Consider the following 20,874-nt stretch of genomic DNA (forward strand, 5'->3'; position numbering starts at 1 on the left):
ACAGCTCAGAGCCTGGAGCCTGCTTCAGATTCTGTTTCTCCCTCTCTGTCTGCTCCTCCCCCACTTGCAGTCCCCCCCTCCCCCCAAATAAATAACCTTTAAAAAAAAGTTTAAAAAAATAACATATAATTTGTGAAAGATGGAAATAGAGGAAGTTAAAAAGAAAGCAGGCACAGAACAATTTAAGGAGGATCATTTAACTTTTGAAAGTTCTAGAGGTCTTAGTAAACTGTTGGTTCATGAGGTATGAGGAAGTTTAGGAGAGTCAGTGATCCTCATACTCAAAAAAAGATTTGGGTATTTATACTGCCCTGCCTGGATAAGAAAAGATAATTTTATCTGTTCTATTTATAGTAGTAACCCGAGTACCAGACACAGTTTCAAAGTTGTGTTCACCACATTGCATATTTAGTTGTGCACTTTCCTATTTAAGTATGCTCTAATGCAATGTAAAAACAGATACAAGTTTAGATATTGGAGGTCCTCAGTCACCACAGTTTTGCTTCTCAGCATTACACTTTTAGGATATATTATTGCATGTGGCAATGGTATTTTCAATTTTGAAAGAATATTAGAGACATTAGAGGGCCTGGTAATTAATACTGTTCTTTGCTGACTTAAACCTAAAATTTTTATTAGAGCAATAACTCTAAAATAGTTATGGCTACCCTTATGGAGACTTACTTACTCTTAGACCCTTTACATGGATGTTCTCAAATAAAAGCCTCTAAGATAGTGATTACTTGTTGTTTTTTAAAAATTTTTAAAAATGTTTTTATTTATTTTTGAGAGACAGAGCATGAATGGGGGAAGGGCAGAGAGAGAGGGAGACAGAATCTGAAGCAGGCTCCAGACTCAGAGCTATCAGCACAGAGCCTGATGCGGGGCTTGAACTCAAGGACTGTGAGATCATGACCTGAGCTGAAGTCGGACGCTTAACCAACTGAGCCAGCCAGGCGCCCCAGTGGTTACTTGATTTTATAGAGAAAAATATGGAGGCTGAGAAAGGTTAAGTAATTTGATTCAGATCACATAGTTGAGAGAGCCAGGATTTCTGTCTCAAACACTTGTTCTGTTTTTTGTTTGTTTGTTTGTTTGTTTGTTCTTTGTTTTTTTAGCATGCTGTCTCCAGTTATCTTAGTTTTAAGAGTTGGAGATTCCATGTATGCTTTCCATCACTAAAAAATTAGATTATTATCATTCTACCTTTAAGGTACTTTGCGGCAAAGGCTGAGTTCAAGTGCTTCTCTCTGGAACTACCTCCCCTAGTCTCTTCCTCTGAACTCAGTCATCCCTCAGGTCCTGTGTCCTTATGGTACCTAGCATGTCTTTAGCTTATGAATACTTACTAGTTCTGCTATGAGAGTATTAGTTCTTTGAAGGCAAAATTCCTTTCTGTTCTTTGTTATCTTCAGTGCCTTTTTTGTTTTTTAATAATAAGAACCTCAATAATTATTTGTTAAATGAATTATGAGATAACAAACTTTTTAAAAACTTGTATTTCTCAGGTGCATGTCTTTTGGAATGTAAGGTTTATGAGCTCCATTTACATGCTACCTTTTTTCTTTCCTTCACAGCCAAACCTCTTAAAACAGTTACTTTTGCCAAGATTTATTGTCATATTTGGTGACTCCTTTTTCTGGCCTGACTTTAAATGACCAGTGGAATCATTTGACCTATTCCTTTGAAATTCTCTAGTGGTTCCTAAGATTCTCTTAGTTTTCTTATTTTGTTCTTTGTGGTCTATTTTTTGTTGTTTACTCTTCCAGTGGTAACGTTCTGTAGGATTCTGTCTTTGGTCCTCTTGATCATGCTGAGAATTTTGTCTAGGTGATTTCATTTTTCCATTCCTTGGCTTTGACTAGCTTCCATATCAGGAGTTGTAAATCACATATTCACAGGGGCCAGGTAGGTGACGTAAATGAGTGAAGAGATGAAGAATAAGGAATGACAGGACTCTGGTGGGTTAAAGAATCTATACCCTGACCAAAGTTCCAGCAGATTATTGCTATTTCAGAACTTGGTGTCCAATATTGACAGAGCTTCAGTTTTTCAGGAGAAATTAGAATTCGCTTTGAAACGTGAAGTTTCAGTGTTTCTAAATATGAACTAGTTTAAGATTTCAAACACAGTGCAAGCCAACAGAAAGCCTTTTTGAGTTTTCATGTTTACTTACGCTAACTTTATTATTCTTCTGACTCCTGGGTTTGTATCTCCACACCTGATTTTCCTGCTGAGCTCCAGGCTGGTCCTGTTCTGTTCTAGACTCTAGAGGAAGGAGTTCTGTGTTCCACAGGCATGTCAGAGACCATGAATGATCAACCTGTACTTCAGTCTTGTCTTACAAAGTGCTTGCAGTTTTAGAATCAGGCAGCTGCGAGTTTGAATCCCGATTCTACCATCTGCTAGGTCACTAAGCAAATTATTTCCTTATTATTTTTTTAAAGTTTACTTATTTATTTTGAGAGAGAGAGAAGAGTGCAAGCGGGTAAGGGGCAGAGAGAGAGGGAGAGAGAGAAAGTCCCACGGGGCTCGAACTCACAAACTGTGAGACCATGACCTGAGCTGAAACCAAGAGTTGGACGCTCACCCGACTGGGCCACCCAGATGCCCCAGCAGATTATTTCTTTAAACTTCTGCTTGCTGTTGTGTGAAATGGGAGTAATATATACCTCATTGGGCTATTACGCCAGCACAGTGACCTGCATATAGTAACCACATACAGTACTAGATGCTCCCAGTTGCTATCCCTGTTTCAGTGAGTGGTATCACCACACGCCCACTTACTGGTACTGAAGAGTCATCCTCGACTCTTCCCTCTTATTTCTTCTTGAGGTCCTATTAGGTACCAGTCCTATCAACTCTGCCTTTAGAATGTATCTTTACTACTATTACTGTAGTTTAGTCTCCTTTTTTGCTCATCGGTATTATTGTAGCAACCCTTAAACAGCTTTCTCAGTCTCTCTTTAAATCCCCTCCCTAGTCTGTTCTCCACTTGTGTCATGGATTGATGTCTTGCTTAAACTTCAGTCTGATCACACCATGCTTCTGCTTACAGTCCTTCAGTGGCGTCCTGTTGTTTCCAAATTTCCAGCATTTTAGCTTTTAATGTTCTTGATCTGATTCCTGCTCATTTTTTAGCCTCATTTCTTGCTTCGACTACCCAGATGGTACTTACATGTTCTTCTGTTTCTTCCTCAAACCACCCTTCACCTCGGTTCTACAGCTCCTTTAGAAATGAGCTCTAAAGGCATCCATCGCTTCCAGTAAGTTTTTTGACCCTCATCCTCTCACCTCAGGTCTGGGTTATATACCCCTTTTCATGTGCTCAGAGCCCCTGAGGATGTCTCTATCATAGCACTCTTCACAGTCTTTTGTAATAGTCTCTTTTTTCCACTAAGCTTCTTGAAGGCGGAGACCACATTACTTGAATGGCTTTGTATCTCCAGGGCTTAGAATAATGTCTGGCAAACAGTGAGCTCTCAGATGTTTGCGGAATGGATGCATTTGGTGAATGAATAAATTATCTTTTTTTTCCTGGAGAAATTGTAGAATAAGGATCTTAGGACCCTCAATTATAGTTGTAAGGCCTTTACAAATGTCACAATTCCCTTATTTTTCTTGTTTGAGGATTATGAGTACTTCTACTTATTATGAATCAATAATACTTATGTTCTTTAGAACAAAATACATTGTACTGTTAGTGTAAATAATTGTTGCTTGCAAGGGCTATAGTTTCTAATCTTTCTTTCTTTCTCTCTCTTTCTTTTCTTTTTTTTTACTACATCCCACTTAGGTTCATTTTTCTCTTGCTTTCCTCTTGTTACAGTGTCAAATTCTTAGGATCTTGGGATCTTATTTTCTCCCACCCTCCCAGGAGCCTTGGTTTATATCAAGATTTCTCAGCTTCTGCACTGCTGACACTGTAATACAGATAATTCTTAGCTGTGAGGAGCTGCCGTGTACATTTTAAGATGTTTAGTATCATCCCAGGCCTCTACCTACTGTATGTCAGTAGTGCCCCCTAGTTTTGACAACTAAAAATGTCTTCAGACATTATCACATGTCTCTGTGGAACAGAAATCATCCCTGATTGAGAACCCTATTGGTTTATTGATATTCCCATCTCTCACCTTTATCCTCAAAGAGCCTCTCCTGTGGAGCATATGAGCATGATCTCCCGTCTTTAAAAAATCAACATCTTTTTCTAGTCACTCCTCTTTCCCCTTAACTTTTGCTCATCATCTCTCTCCTTCCTCTTCCCATCCGCTTTTCAGAATGGATTGCTTTCACCCAGTCCTCCCTCCCTTCCTTTCTCTTTTCTTTTCTTTCCTTTCCTTTTCTTTTTTCTCTTCTCTTCTCTTCTCTTCTCTTCTCTTCTCTTCTCTTCTCTTCTCTTCTCTTCTCTTCTCTTCTCTTCTCTTCTCTTCCAACTCCATGATGCTTTCTGAAAGTGCTTTTGTGCCTCCATCCTTTTTTCCTGTGTCCTTGAAGTGACCCTTACCACCACCATGTAGTCTACGTTGTCATTATCTTTTAATCCTCTCTTCCTGTCCATCCCTACCCCTACTCATCTGCCCCATTCAGTCATAAAGTCTGTTCATTCTTCCTCTTGAATATTTCTAGAATCCACTTACTGATCTTTGAATCTCAAGTCTAGTTCTCTTCATTTTCTATATTGTAAACTGGGTGACCTTTCTAAAATATAGTCATCCATGTCAGACCTCTCTCTCAATCATGAATTCTGGGGCTCTAGTATCTGCGTTTTGAAAAGCTTACCAGGTGATTTTTAAGCAACTCTAATTGCTTCATTCTCCTTTTTAAGAAACATTTCTTTGCTCTTAGGAATTCCTAAAATACTTACTGTTAGTTTTACGAGGCACTTCCTGATGTGATCCCAGTCACATGGCAGAGCCATTTTTGTGACAAATTAAAAATGACTTAGGTTCTTTTTAAACAAGTGTTTTATGACAAGTCAGTATTTAGTCAGTTATTAATACATTTTTTTTATCACCACCAATAAAATTTATCATTGAGGGGAGGGATCAGGAAGAAATGTGGGTGTTTTCTGACTTAATGGTTAATATTAAGTATCTGTGACAAATTTGACAGCTAAGTTGCAAAGTATTTAAATAATTTTTTTTCTTTCAGGTATTTATAACAGCAATGATGTAGCAGTATCCTTTCCAAATGTAGTATCTGGCTCAGGATCTAGTACTCCTGTCTCCAGTTCTCATTTACCTCAGCAATCGTCTGGGCATTTGCAACAAGTGGGAGCTCTCTCCCCATCAGCAGCATCATCTGCAGCCCCAGCTGTTGCTACAACTCAGGTAAATTATTGCAGTGCTATGAAGTGACCTGTAGGTGGGTTTGTCGTTTCTGAAAGGGAATTCCATTGGAGAGGAAAGAAAGAAAATAGGGCTTCCTATAGGAATTTCTAAAATGCCTCAATTTATTTTGACATGTTAGTGGAAATAATAGACATATTTACATGGTATTTATGAGAGACGACAAAGGAATATGTTGTCTTCAACTGACTCTTTTTAGTTTCTGAGTTTCTAATTTTGTCCTAATGTAAACTGGTAACTTGGTGGGGACTTTTTCTTTTAAAAAGTAGGACTTGGGGTGCACGGGTGGCTCAGTTGGTTAAGCGTCTGATTCTTGGTTTCGGTTCAGGTCATGATCTCGTGGTTCATGGGTTCGAGCCCCACGCTGGGCTCTGTGCTGACAAACCGGAGCCTGCTTGAGATTCTCTCCTTCTTTCTCTCTGCCCCTATCTCACTCTCTCTTTCAAAATAAATAAATAAACTTAAAAAATAAAAATAAAAAAAGTTCAAAATAGGACTTCAAAAGTGTGATCCGATTTTGTGGTTTTAAAAATTCCTTTTATAATTTTAAAAACCACAGAAATAATATATGATCGTCTGCTGTCTAAATTTTCAAAAACCAGTGTAGGAGAATATAGGTTAAAGAGTGATTGATCCCTTTGAGTACTATATTGTTTTCTTCCTAGTGGGAGAGGAAAGAATGTACATGAATATTATAAATAAGTGACTCTGTTGGTGATTGTGCATAAATTTATCCCTTTCCTTCACTTTAGACTTGTAACTTGATAGGCCAGTAGTCTTCAGGAATCCTTAAAAGCAAGAGTCAAATCAGAAAAACCATAATCTTGTATTTATAAATAGGACAGTAAATTGGCAAAGCTGTACACACATACCTACTCCCTCTCCCCCACCACCTCACCAAAGATGTAATAATTTAAAATTCCTAAAGTATATATAGATATTTTTATTTGGAATTCTTTATAATTTTACTTTAATTTTATCCAAGCTTCTAGCAGTAAATCTTAGTATTTAGAGAAATTTATAAAAGACAAATTCCTTTAAAAAAATTGCTTTTAAATGTTTGTTTATATTTGAAGGAAAGAGACAGAGCGTGAGCCGGGGAGGGACAGGGAGAGAGACACACAGAATTCAAAGCAGGCTACAGGTTCCGAGCTGTCAGCACAGAGCCTGATGCGGGGCTCGAACCCATGAGCCATGATGAGATCACGACTTAAGCTGAAGATGGACGCTTAACCAACTGAGCCACCCAGACGCCCCATATAGACAAATTTCTAATTACAAACTATGAGCTAGTTGTTTGTAAGTTGCTATAAATTTATGCTTTACATATGTGTTCATAATTTCCGTTGTCCAGGCCTTTTTTGGAGCACCTGAGTGGCTCAATTGGTTAAGCGTCTGACTTCGGTTCAGGTCACGATCTCTCAGTTTGTGAGTTCGAGCCCTGTGTTGGGCTCTGTGCTGATAGCTCGGAGCCTGGAGCCTGCTTCAGATTCTGTGTGTGTGTCTCTCTCTGCCCCTCCTCCACTTGCATTCCATCTCTCTCTCTCTCTCTCTCTCTCTCTCTCTCTCTCTGTCTCTCAAAAATAAATATTAAACAAGAGTTAAAAAAATATATACACACTTTTTAAGTATTTTCTGTAAGCTGTACATCAGAGTACAGCCTTAGTTATTTTTAAAAATATGTAATGGCTCAGCGCAGTCACCATTATAATTAGATCAGGTATTAGAATAAACAACAGACAGTTCAGCACAGAAAACCAGTGGTGTGATTAGTGGTATCATGTTTGAAAATGAAAGTTAACTATGTGGTGAACCTCTCAACCTGAATAAGGGGAGTTTGACTAATTTGGGAGAGTTTTTTGTAGCTCATTTCACTAGCCCTGGTGAGATAGGCAGCATAACAGGGGTGTGGGGTTAGAGAGGGTGAAAGGATAAATGAGAGAATGGTTCTTGTAAATAGTTTCATCTCTTTTAATTAAGTGTAGCCATATGCTGTTGATAGCTTTCTATCCTTGGACAAAGTCTCACATGAACATTTCCAGTGTGCGTTTTTCTTTTCTTTCTTTATAAAAGTCTGTTTTAATTACTCTCTGGTTAATTCCAGGCTGAATTAAGCAAAAATCTCATTTCTTCTCATTCATTATGTTTGTGGTTTTGGGGGTTGGCATTAGGGAGGTAGATGGGGGAAGTGGTGGTGAAGAGAAATTTATAGCTAGAGGGAAAATTCCACTTAACATATGACTCAACTGAAGAACAAAGAAATCATAGTTGCAAGTAATCCAGGATTCAGTCCAATTAAAATCCTTACTGTTTATCCTCTTTCCATGTTCAGTAAGATGGGTCTCTTATAAATATGATCATCTAGTTAGACTCAAATGCTGCATGCTGAGACAACTGCATCTATGATTCTGTCCGGCAGTAAATGCTTTCTGCCTTCAAGCTGAAGCTTATTTAGCCTGGCTTATCTGTGCTGCTGTAGCAACCATCAGTCTCCAGGCAACTGAGGCACATTGACCTCTCAGTTGAACTGAGTGCAGAACTACTTCAATTTAGCTGCCTGAGACCATAGTGTTGGTATTGAATGTGCAAAATGTGAATTTTCTAGGCAATGTGTGAGGGAAAGGGTACAAAAATATTTAGAATAAAGGGAACGTTTAGCTAGGACTCTGACAAATTGGGATGTACTTGGTGATTGAATCCTCTCTTCAAATTGACAAGTTTATTTCTGGTTAACTTTTATATGGGCCCTGTTTGTTTTCAGATTGCACAATTCATTGTGTTTAGGTAATCAAATCGTAGTCTGTTATTTAGGGTTTCTTTACAGGTAGCTGATTAGCAATGCTGTAAGTGGGTTAGTTAAAATTACCGATATTTAAAACGTGATTATGGAAGTCTTGTTACAATTGTAACATCACACTAGCAAGCAAGTATTTTAGAAAATATAAACAGATAATGGAAATGTTAAATTTGAATAATGCCCTGCTCCCCCCCCCCGCCCCGCCCCCCCCCATCCCCCCTGCCAAATTTAATGAAGGTAGTAGTTTTTAGTGACTGGCCTGGTGCCAGCAGGATAAAAATCCAGGGGTCATTCTTGATCTTTCTGGCCTCGGTTTTTTAAGTAAGATAGACAGGCCTCTTGTTTGGCTTATTTGCTGTCTTAAGAATTGTTCCTTGGAAAGTGGTCAGGGAGGTAAGATCAGGAAGAGCTTAATAGAAATTAAAAACTGAGAATAGAATTGTGCCTTAATGGGGGGAAAAGGAGACACTTGTAAAATTGTAGGGGAAAACGTGATGCTTAGCAGCCCTAATTTGAAAACACCTTTTAAAAATGTTTGATCAGCTAGTTTTATATTGTTCAGTGTTAAATCCTTTTGTTTTATTTATTTGTTTTTAGAGTAATTATTCTTTCAGATAACAATATAGTTAATAGTTTTTAACATTGGAAGATAGAACTACTGTTCATATGATTTATTTTAAATGATGTGCTCTGCCCTTGTTGTATCACGAGCAGAGGTATAAATTAGTTTCTGTAGGTGTGTCATTAATTTTTCATTTTGCCTTTCAAATTCCACTCTGTCTCCTAGTTCTACATTCATCCTGTTTGTCTTTTGGGAAAATTCAAGTGCTTTTGTTTGAAGGATGATTCCTTTAATAAACAAATTTTAAGACTGAATGTAATGAAAAGTAGTTGTATTTTCTGCATTCTGGGTTTTGCTTTTGGGCACACACTTCATAAATATAATCCTGGTTTCTTGATAACTCTGTATTTACTATCATAAACAATAAATTTAAATAATTTTAGGTGAAGGAACTTTCAAGCTTTATTAATGTGATACTTAGTAAATGCAGGTGTTTAAGTATTTTTAAGGTACGGTTAATTTAAGGATTAATATTTCGCACATTTCTGTGAGACTTTTATTTCAGGCAGCTTTGAATACTTTGTTTTCCAATATGATAACTTTGTGGTGGTGGTGGTGGTGGTGGTGGTGGTGGTGGTGTGTGTGCGCGTGAGTTGTCTTAGGTGTAGTCCTCAATTTCCTTTCAGATGATGTCTGTCTGATATGACATTTCCATTCTGTTTGAGAAAATGGCTCAGTTTCCCAGGCAGATAGATGTGACTTCAGAAGATCTCTGACTTGATTGGTCAGAATGAAAGTTTCACCTTTTATATTTTAAATAGTTTCATAATCACTTGTAATTTCAAGGACATTAACATTGTGAGCAAAATAAGTTTTTATAAGTGCTTTGTGATGTCACTTGCCATTGGGCGATGTACAGGTTCAGTAACCGTGCAGCGTTGGTTGTCTGGGAAGTGGGGGAACTAAGTTTGGAAGCCAGGCAGTCTGCCTCTGGAGGCTGCTGTCTGGTTTACTGAATCCCTCCCTCCCATAAAAATGAATTTCCCAGCGATGTGCCTCTGTGTCAAGAGGTATCTCTTTGAAAAACATTGTTAGGAATGTTACTGTGTCCATTTGTGTGCCATAATGCCAAACAGCAGAAATTTGAGTCAGAAATCCATGGTTCCAGGAGCTTTCCTACTCACGAGTATAACTATGGGCGGGGCTTTTTAAATTTGTGGGTGTCAGTTTTTCTCATGTGTAAAATAAAATACTTTAAATACATGTCCTACCGGCTATAGGGACAGGTACATTATGAAGTTCAAATGAGAATACTTTCTAGACCATAAAGTACTTTGGAATTAAAGGTTATTACACTGATGTTACAATTTTTTTAGGACTTAATTTTGGCTGTTACAGAAACAGCCTGTTTACCAGTGAGATAAATTGTACAGAAGCACTTCCCTTACTAAAAATAGTATTAAAAATTTTTGTTAAGATTTATAATTCCATGTTAACATAGGTATATGAATTTTAGTCATTTTAGGTTCAGCTGTTGACTGAGGTTTTTCCAGTTCTTAAATTATTTCAATAGCTGCTTTAGTCCTTGGGGACTAAATTTTTTCCCCTAAAGTTGGGTGATGTATTGATTAGGTATTAACCAATTAGGAAACCTGCTTAGAGTTGGTTGGTTATTCTGCCATCCTCTTGTCCAATCATGAGTGTTCAGTGATGGTTTAACTATAATTTAATCCCTCCCACTACTTTATAGAAACTCAATTGTGGGGCATTTCAGTATTAGCCTAAACAATGGTTTTGAATACGTTAAGCTCCTAACAATTAGGGAGCAGTTTGAGGCATTGAATAATGTGGAATGATGCAATTGAACCTGACAGCTTTAACAGTCAGCCTACTCATGGGACCTGAAAGTTGTTCACACTTGGTTTCATCTCTCATCACACGCTGAGTATTAAAGCCTTACTGGTGGGAGCTGACACAGAAATGGGGTCTGTTATCAGAATATGTTTCATAGTGCAAAGTTTGAATTGAGTTGGAGAATATCTGGAACTTTCCGTTGTTCTCTAATTTTTCCTGGAAACTTTTCTGGTCAAATTGTGTTTGCAAATTGAAAAGATGTATAAATTATCATTAAAATATTTGAATTTTATTGTATTTGCAGTATTGCTATACTATTAAAAAAATTTTTTTAATGTTTATTATTTTTGAGAGAGAGAGAGACAGAGAGCAAGCAGGGAAGGGGCAGAGAGAGAGGGAGACACAGAATCGGAAACAGGCTCCAGGCTCTGAGCTGTCAGCACAGAGCCCAACGTGGGTCTCAGACTCACAGACCATGAGATCATGACCTGAGCTGTAGTCAGCTGCCCAACCGACTGAGCCACCCAGGCACCCCTGCACTATTGCTATATTATTACCAAAGAATACATAGATTACAATATCATTGCATAATGAGACATTTATACCATCTAGTTTTTCTTAGGGAAATATGTTTTAATCTTTGAAGTCTAGCCATATTAGTATCAAAATTTAATTGATATATTATATTCTCTAATGAAGTTAATGAAAAAATGGAAGCCGTAATAGCTTATGAAAATAATTTTTAAAATAACAAGTTAAAGTTTGCTTACCATGTGCCACGGATTCTTTATAAGCCCTGTATCCTAACTCAGTTAATTCTCACAGTATTCTTATGAGGGTGGGTACTCTTATTATCTCTGTGCTTCCAGATGGAAATTGAGGACAGAGAGGTTCTAGTACCTTGCCCTCGGTGAGAAAGCTTGATTTATGGAAGATATAGTGATAAAAGTATTCTCTTCTAAGGATGTATATATGAGATAGAAATTTTTTTTTTTAATTTTTTTTTTCAACATTTATTTATTTCTGGGACAGAGAGAGACAGAGCATGAACGGGGGAGGGGCAGAGTGAGAGGGAGACACAGAATCAGAAACAGGCTCCAGGCTCTGAGCCATCAGCCCAGAGCCTGACGTGGGGCTCGAACTCACGGGCCGCGAGATCGTGACCTGGCTGAAGTCGGACGCTTAACTGACTGCGCCACCCAGGTGCCCCGAGATAGAAATTTTTAAAAGTAATATTCAATTTAGTGAATCTGACAAGATTTTGAAAGAATATATTTTATATCATATGTCAGGGTTGGAATGCTTGAAGAAGCTCTACTGTGTTTTGAGCTTGTTTGAATCATGTGATTTTAATGTTTATTGACAGGTTAATTGTGCATTTAAAAAAGCTTACTGTAACCCTTTCCTGTATGATCAAAGTATAAAGTTTCATATCCACCTCTAGGTATTGCTATGATACTTTCCAAAAGTGAAGTTTTTATAGGTTCTGTTCTCTCAAACTGAATTTTTGTTGTTTATTCTGTATTATTCTGCCTTTACCAACATTTGGGAGGAAAAAAGCCCTAACAAAACAGCATCCATTTTTGTCTGATATTCAAATAATTGAGTAGGCTTAGTCTGACTTTTTTCCTTCATAATCTGACTCTTTTAGAAGGAGCCAAGTGCCTAGGAATTGGGTAGTGTTGCTTTGCAGCTAGAGTTCTTTTAAAATTTCTCCATGGTCATAAGCAGACATTTGAAATATAGGAGGTGAACTATTAACAGCAGGGGAAATTTCAAGCTGAAATGTCATTTTAATCTTGTTAATATTTTAATATGGTCCATGAGTCTACTTATGAAACAATAAATTTCTTTGATTTGATTTGCTTTGAGTTGGAATACTGCCTTGGTAGAGACCTGTGTGTCTTTCTAGGTGTTTTAGTATAACTTATTCTAAATTTGCTTAGGGTTCTTTGACTCAGGCACCTAAACATACTCTTTTTTTTTTTTTTTTTCAAAGTAGCTTGAATTTACCTCAATAATTATTCAATTTATTCTTCCTCTACTTGCCTTTGGGTCCATCTGGTAAAATACCTCTCTTACTGAGGCTTTATTACTAGAGTATTAGAATAAGTGTTCTATAACATCTTGGGTGGAAGTGGTTCCTTTCAATTAATCTTGGGGAGGGAACAAAAACTCTGAGGTATCATATATTGGAAATGAAAGCAGAAGTTTATTACGGCGAGGCACCTGGCTGGCTCAGTGGGTTAAGCCTCAGACTCTTGGTTTCAACTCAGGTCATGATCTCATGGTTCGTCAGATCAAGCCCCATGTCGAGTTGGGGAACACAGAGTCGGCATGGGATTCTCTATCTCTCTCCCTCTCTGCCCCTCTTTCCCATTCCCTCCCCCCTCTCAAAATAAACGAACTTAAAAAAAAAAGTTTATTATGGCAATATGAACTTAAAATATTTACTAAATATTTTTATCTTGATCTAATCTAACCTATTTTGATTAACACTGTGTTGATTAGATGATATGATTTCAGTGAGACACTATTAACTAGTTTGTCTTATCATTTTTTTTGTTTTAACTTCTAATTTTGTTTTTGTTTTATTTTAAGTTTACCTATTTTGAGAGAGAGAGAGAGAGAGAGAGAGAGAGAGCGCGCGCGCGCAAGCGTGAGCAAGGGAGGGGCAGAGAGAGGGAGAGAGAGAATCCCAAGCAGTCTCAGTGCTGTCAGTGCAGAGATCATGACCTGAGCTGAGATCAAGAGTAGGTCACTTAACTGACTGAGCCATCCAAGCATGCCTTAACTTCTTACTTTGAAATAATTATAGATGTACAGTATATAGAAAAGTTGCAAAAGTAGTAGAGTTCACATATATCTTAGATTTCCTTCCTTCGGCCTCCCCAGAGTTAACAACTATTCTTACAGTGCCGGTAGATTCAAGGAGGATCTCTGTCCCTAGTAGCCCTTCCGCTTACTTGGCCAAGATAAAATTGGAATGTCCTAAGGTGGGTAGTTCTCTCCAAAAAGAATTGTCTGTCTTTTATATCAGGTCTCCTGAAGCAGACTTCTGGTGTGTGAATCATTGGCTTTTGATGCTCTTTTAAAAATTCCCATCTGACATACGCTGTGAGAGAAGTGTGTGTATGTTGTTTTCTTTATTCCAGATTTCTTTTACAATGAAAGCTTTCAAGTGCCCTTTATGTTTCTTTACCAGTGTTTCTTTAGGTTCACATGAACTTCCTTCTGTCCTCCAGAATCTTAGTGCTTTCACTTGTTAAAGACAACAGAAAATTTTGAGTCTACAAAATGTCCAACGTTATATGTATGCTCTCCTAAGTAAGTTGCCCCTGCCCACCTCACTTACCCTTCTTATTGCTACTAACTTGTAGAATCTTTTCACTAAACTGATGAGGGTTTCTTGGCCCAGAGGTGGCAACAAGCTTATCGTGGGGTCCCAACATTAACCATTCTAAACATCATTTCAGAAGTATTGGCTAAGCAGTGTCAGACATTTGTGGATTCATAACTCTTGTTACCACTTAAAATGACGTTAATGACTTGAGTTTTAATGTAGAGTGGTTTAGATGTTTTAATACACCATAAAATGCTACCTGATAATATTAATAACTTTTAATCTCATTCCAAAGTTTCTGGTTTCAATAAATGCAATAATTCTTTAAAAACAAACTACCAGGTAATTTTTACTCATTCAGGGAATTTGGGAAATTGATCATTTAGGAGGATGAAAAATGTATTCCCATTTTAGGTTTTTATTTTATTAACTTTACTTTTGTCTGCCACCTTTATAAAATACCTACTTTCTTCTTTTGGAATTATGCTAAAGATGATTTATCTTCTTCTTGATGATAGTCATTATGCAAATCAGTTATTATGCAGTACTGCTCTGCATTTTGATCCTGTAGTATGGTGGGCCTAATGTGTGATAGAGACACTAAGATAATTTGAAGATTGCATCAAAAAATTTGAAAGCTAATAAGGATAAATATAAAGCCCTTGCAGGAAGAATTCTTCCTGAAAAAGGGTATTTCTGATTGGAGTAGGATCTTTTGATTCTTATCAAGAGACTAGGGCAGCTCATAAAACTGATAACCCAACTGGTGTAACGTTAGTTAAGTGTCCACCGTTACGACGACTGCACGAAACAGGAGAGCCAGAAGGCTGAGACGCAGGTTTAAGGCATCTAGACGTCCATGTTCTTTGAGCGCCACCTCACTCCTCTTTTTCTCTTTCTTCTCCTCCTGTCAGCTGTTGATTCCTGCTGCCAGCAGATATCTCAAGAAATGACTTTTCTTCCTCTTTCTAGTGAATTTTCCACTTTTTAATCTTTTATATGCTTAGTTGATCTTTTTAGAATTGTATCTAGAGTAAGAGCAAATCGGCTCTGCAAAGGATATTTTTAAGTGTAAGGTACCTGAGATGTTAGCACATGGGACTAGTAACATCTGTACTTTTCTGTTTGTCTGTTTGGTGGTTTTTCTTACCCTAAGTTATTTTATGAGTAACCAAGAGGTAAAAAAACAAAACACCTAGCTATATTTCCATTTATGAATTGTATATTTTAGTATGCTACACTACTAAATACCTGGTAAGCATCTAGTATGATCTTGAAGTTAAAATTATGACTTACCTTTTCCTGAGGGCTAATTGATTGTTAAGCAAGACTTTATGGTGTACATTTATTGGCTTTGTATACACATCTTTAATAGGAAGAAAAATGAAACCCAGAAATTGACCAATTAAACTTAGACATTGAAGAATGAACTAGGAAATATACCCTTTGAAACAGTGGAAAGCAAGGACATGATTCTATCTCACAGACTACTTCTGTGAATTGTAAAGTCCAGTTTTCATGCCCAGTAAGTTGGCCAGAAGCCATATATAATGTCAGGGTCTGAATCTTCCCAGAAACCCAGTTTATTTTCTGTAATATTTTGCTTTTTATAACTACTGTGTCGACATGTCTTGGTCTCCTGTGTGTAGTTAGTTGTACGTGTGGTAGAACATCCCACATCTTTTGTCCTACGATTACTTAGCCTCTTTATATTCGAATTGCTTCAAGCCTTTGAAATTCTTTTCCAGAATTCTGTTATGAAATAACTATACAATAATTTCATTTTATAAAAGGTTAAGTTTGATCTCATTCATGAAAAAGAATAAGAAGTCTGCTTTAAATCTATGGTTATGTTAAATCTGAAAAGTATTGAGGCTAGGAATAGCCTTCTTAGAGTAACAGTATTTTGTGTACAGGAGATTTGCTCCCAGAATGCCACATTTTAAGGTTATAATATTCTTAGAAAGTGGGAGAAAGCATTCACATCAAAGAAGGCATTTTTATTACATTGGATTACGCAAGACTTTGGCCAGCCTCCGTAGCGTCATCTGTTTAAGGGTTCATTTTCCCTTGTTTGGCACAAGGCCCAGTAGAGGCCCTCAGAATTGTGGTTAGCAACATGAATGAATTACAAACTTTGGACCAGCTCTTCAGTTAGTGGAGCTGGCTTCCTGCCAAAAAGACAGTGCCTTATATGGGGTCAGGGCAAAGCTGTGATTCGTTGAGCTCTGCATTGTATAGAAAACATACTTGTGATGCCTGTTTGCTTTCTTTTAAAATAAAAACAAAACAAAACAGAAAAAGCAGCAGGCTTCCAAGTCTATCAAAATAGGAAGTAACAGAATAGTGTGCAGGTTTTACTAATGACAGAGTTAAGCAATGGAAATATAGCTCTGTGTAGTTAAAATACTAAAAGTAGAAATTGGCCCTTTTGACCTTCTTAGCCAGCCTGTGATGTAAGGGACTGAAGCATTTGTTAGACATCTGTTGTCTACCTGCCTTTATTTTGTAAATGGTTTAATAAGATTAAATAATTAGTCATATGTTCACATGGTTACCATGCCACTGGGTTTTGTTAGTGACTAGATACTTTGAAATTAAAGTTAGCGTAGTTAACTTTGAATGTGCCAGTCTTTGTTTTTTTTTATTTGGAATTATTTCAAAAAAGTTGAAATGTTGGAATGGTAAAACAAGAAAGAATAAAATTTGCTCTTTAGAAAGTCAGGGATGTTTGCTTATATTCTTAGGTTAGAGAAAACAGTTGCTAGGTCTATTAGGAAAAGCGTGAAGATATTTTCTAATATCATTCATTTATTTTTGTAATTCTTTTCATTTAGGCAAATACCCTATCTGGATCTTCTCTTAGTCAGGCACCATCTCATATGTATGGCAATAGATTAAATCCAAATTCATCAATGGCAGCTCTTATAGTTCAGTCTGAAAACAGTCAAACAGGTAAGTTTTCAAGAATTTTTCAGCTCTCCCCCAGCGTAAATCCCGCCCCCCCCCCCCCCCCCCCATCCCTGCCTTTGGCTCATTTTCTTTGAAAAGTCTAAAGGTGTGGTTAATACAGGATTGTGCCCACCCCCACCCCCAACCAAAAGAGTCACAGTTGGAAGTAAATAGTGTGCGGTGCTGCAAAATAGTGATGTGCTTTTTTTACTGTCTGAAATGTAAATGTTTAAGCAGAGCCATCAGCAGGCAGGAATGCAACAATGTCTCCTGTGACTTTTGTGATTGATGTGTTCAGTTCTCAGTTCTGTGCAATGAAAGTAACATAACACTGGGCTTTTCTGTGAATAGCCTAAACCTTTATTTGCATAATTCATGAAATTGCATTACACAAACTTGGTTAAAAAAAAATCCTGTTAGAGAATTTCTACAGTGTTTAGTAATCCTGTGAATTTTTACCAGTTGACATTTTGTAGCATTTGCCTCTTGTACTGTTTTAATGAGCCACTGGATTTGCTTTGTTTCATTCCATCCTTAAGGATTTGTTGACATGTCCAAGTAGTCATGCCTGTTTGGGGGAAGGGAATGGGTTTAGCAGTTCACCAAGAATGGATCAGTCATGTCTTTACCCTTTCAGGTCAGAGGTTACCTGACTCAGAATAAGGGGAGGACAACCTTGAAAGAGGCCAGATAGGGTGATTTTATAAGGAACTGACTGTAGGGGAGACACAGGTTACTTGCCAGGCAGAGATATTTGGTGTTACCTAAGAATTATTTTGAAGAAATTAATTTTTTTCCTTTTAAGTCCAGCATGCTATCTTCCTACTTGTTTTTTGTCAATTTAAATATTTAGTGTTATATTTAACTTTATTCTTGGTGTGAGGATCCGTGTAATATGTGTAATTTTAGTTATGGTGTGTGGCTTTATGTCGTCCACTATGTATTTTATGACTTGTCTTGGGATGCAAAGTGTTAAAAAATACAAAGCATCAGGATTTGCTGTGATAAGCATACAGATTAGCTGTCCACAGCTGTGATTCATTACTTTAACCGTAGAAATTAAAAGTGGCTGAGGGGAGGGTACTGCAAATGCAAACCACGCTTCTGTGCTGTAAAATTGAAAGGAATGAAAGAACGGAACATAATCCATGGCCTTCTACACCCACAAAAACGTGTAGGGACAACGCCTTACATGCCACAGTTCAGCAATTCTGAACTAGCAACATACTAGATCTACTTTCAGAGTAACTGCAAAGTAGTGGTAAAGGTTTTATGTACGTTTTAGGGAAAATCAGGGCAAGAGCTTAAAACCTCTTATCTAGCGAGAGTCACTTTATCAGCTATGAAATATTTACACTGCAGATCAAGATCTCGGAGACAATGGCCGCAGCCTTGCTGGCAGAGGAAGCTCACCCCGAGGAAGTCTCTCACCGCGGTAAGCGCTGTTTACTCTGCAGAGGCGAGGCAAAGGAGACGTTTGGAGATTTGGAAACTACTTTATCTCCTATCAGAGCACACATTTGTGAGGCTGTAAAAGCATTCTGTAGATAAGAAGCCTGTCTGGACAGTCAAGAAAAATGATTCTCAATTAATTTGAATATTAATTTAAACACATGGTCAGACTTTGAGCTTTTAGAAGGACCTACCTTTTCTTAGATTTCCAGTCAATTTGAACTCTCTTGTTTTTATCATTTGTACATTTAGCGACTGGTACTGTTAAATACGTTAATTTGGCTAATTCTTTTTGGTTATGAAATAGTCTTTAAAACCTCTCGAAGCTACCGACTCCAGGCTTTCAACTTAGGGTTCCAGTTTTAGCTCTGTTGTAGGCAATGCACTTGAACCCTTTCATCTCCGGTTCCTAGTTCTTGGGGCTCATTTCTGAATTCCCTCTACTTCTCGGGGCTCCTGGGTAGCTCAGTCGGAAGAGCATGGGACTCTAGATCTTGGGGTCGTAAGTTCGAGCCCTACATTCGGTGTAGAGATTCCTAAAAAAAATAAACTAAATAAAATAAAGTAAAATCCCTCTAGTTCCTAAAATTGTTTGAATCAAAGTATAATAAATGTTTTACATTGTTCTGTAAAATTGTCTTAGATATTATCTGAACGAACTTAGGTGCCTTAAATATCTCTGATAGGAGATAAAGAAGTTAGCAGGACACTCTTAGCAAAGTTCTACTGAAATGGTTGAATTTTTCTGAGCACAGTCTAAATGCCCACATCTTCTGTTCTCAGTGGGGAGAATGGCAGAAGGGAATATTGTGCCAGCTTATGGAAAACAGTCGAACTTTAGGCCCTAGCTCTCTTTTTATTAATTATATACGACTTTTAACTTCTATGCCTTCTTCTAGTTTGTTTGCTCTCTGCTGTCTAATTTTGTAAACTGTGCCTCAAGCGTGGTTAGACTGGGTGAGAAGGGAGAACAGAAGGAGGGAAAAGCCCATTCTGGAGTCTTTTTTTTTTTTTTCATCTATGCAAACTTAAAAATTCTATTAAAAATTAAATTTTTCATGCGATGATACTGTTAGTATCTGTTGTTGTATTGCTGATATATTGGTAATGTCTGTTAAGGAACATCTTTATCAGTAGATTAGTTCAGTAACGTCGAATTTTGCTATTTTCTAGTGGTACCACTAGGTGTGTCTTTTCCTATAAAATTCTTGGATGACCTAAAAGTAGTAGTATTTTTCATAATTGAGCACTATAGGAAATGAAATATTTCTTCTTTTGAAACTAGGAATCAGAAGCACACAATGATAACATCAACGACTAATTTGTAATTTTATGCTGTGATTACTTCTGTACTATTCTATTATTCTTCTTTTCAAAGTAGAAAACTAGGCGGACTTTTGCTCGTGTGTTTAGTGGAGGAAGCATGTCCATGCTCCCCTCTTAAAATATCCTAGAAACTACCCAGAAATTCTGCGAGATCCCTTAGTGCTATTTTGCTTAGCACAATAGTTCTCAGGTTTTCATTAGCTAAATGGAATTTCCAACAATAAATCATACTAAATTATTTTTAGCATATATTTCCAACTTTATATTATCCTTTAAAAATCAGCCTGACATGTAATAGCCTAAAGTATCCTGGCATAATGTATTATTTGAAGAGGGATGGTCAACTATATGTAGCATGTGATGTTTATGTGTAGAATAAAAAACCTCATTTGTCTAACTTGTTATTCAAAGAGATTTTTATAGAGAAGCATACTGAGGCAGTGGCAGAACACCGGTGGTTGTTAGAGACCTGAGTTGTGGCCCCAGCTCTGCCATTTATCGGCAGTGTGTCTTTGGACAAGTCACTAAAGCCCCATCTTATTTCCTCCTGTAGAAATGGAACCAATAAGCCACGCTTTTGACTCCTCTCTCTCTCTCTCTCTCTCTCTCTCTCTGGGTTGTTCTGACGATCATATGAGATAATTACATGGAAACACTTTGGAAACTCCAAAGCCCTTTACTAATATATTATGTTAGTGTAGAGGCTGGAGACCAGAAATGGGCATGCTTACCAATTTAAGACAAAAAGTGGACGAGAGAACATTATATATTTATCTTAATATAAGTAATATTTGCTTTGAAAGAGTTAGTTATTACCATTTGAAGTATAGGTCTAAGACGTTTTAGAAAAATGTGTATAAAGGGCTCAAATAAAAATTTACTTTGGTCTTGCTAATGCTCCTTAATCCTGAAAATACTAGAAAATAAGTATTTTTTACTTTAAAACAAAGGGTTCCTTCAAAATCATCTTTTTACTGATATTTGAGATTCTGTTGATTGTGTATTAAAATGCTTTCTACATTATTATAATTGTACAGTGTTCCTCTGGTGTTTTGCATATTAAAGCAGAATTGTGGAACTCTTCTTTTCTGGCTAATTATTTTAAAGTTTTCTAATACTATCTTTCCCTCCTTTGTCTAAGGCTGTATCAAGTTCTTTTACAGCTTATTTCAGAGATTATTGGTGTTGTGTTTATGTGTTCTAGTGGTTTTTAATTACTGAGTCTAGCCAGCTATTCCTG

The 20,874-nt window shown here is 37.2% G+C and overlaps 1 protein-coding gene across 11 annotated transcripts in view; it reads left to right on the forward strand.

Moving 5' to 3' along the window:
* MLLT10 (MLLT10 histone lysine methyltransferase DOT1L cofactor) overlaps nt 1-20,874 on the forward strand; it is a 238,329-nt gene that overhangs the window by 204,281 nt on the left and 13,174 nt on the right. For all 11 annotated transcript variants that reach the window (XM_043561632.1, XM_043561629.1, XM_043561630.1 and 8 more), the window contains 3 exons: nt 5,152-5,330; nt 16,742-16,859; nt 18,219-18,291. In XM_043561632.1, coding sequence (XP_043417567.1) covers nt 5,152-5,330; nt 16,742-16,859; nt 18,219-18,291 — 370 coding nt within the window. The remainder of the gene's footprint in view (nt 1-5,151; nt 5,331-16,741; nt 16,860-18,218; nt 18,292-20,874) is intronic.

The sequence above is a fragment of the Prionailurus bengalensis genome, chromosome B4 (assembly GCF_016509475.1).
Source record: "Prionailurus bengalensis isolate Pbe53 chromosome B4, Fcat_Pben_1.1_paternal_pri, whole genome shotgun sequence".
Lineage (NCBI taxonomy): Eukaryota > Metazoa > Chordata > Mammalia > Carnivora > Felidae > Prionailurus > Prionailurus bengalensis.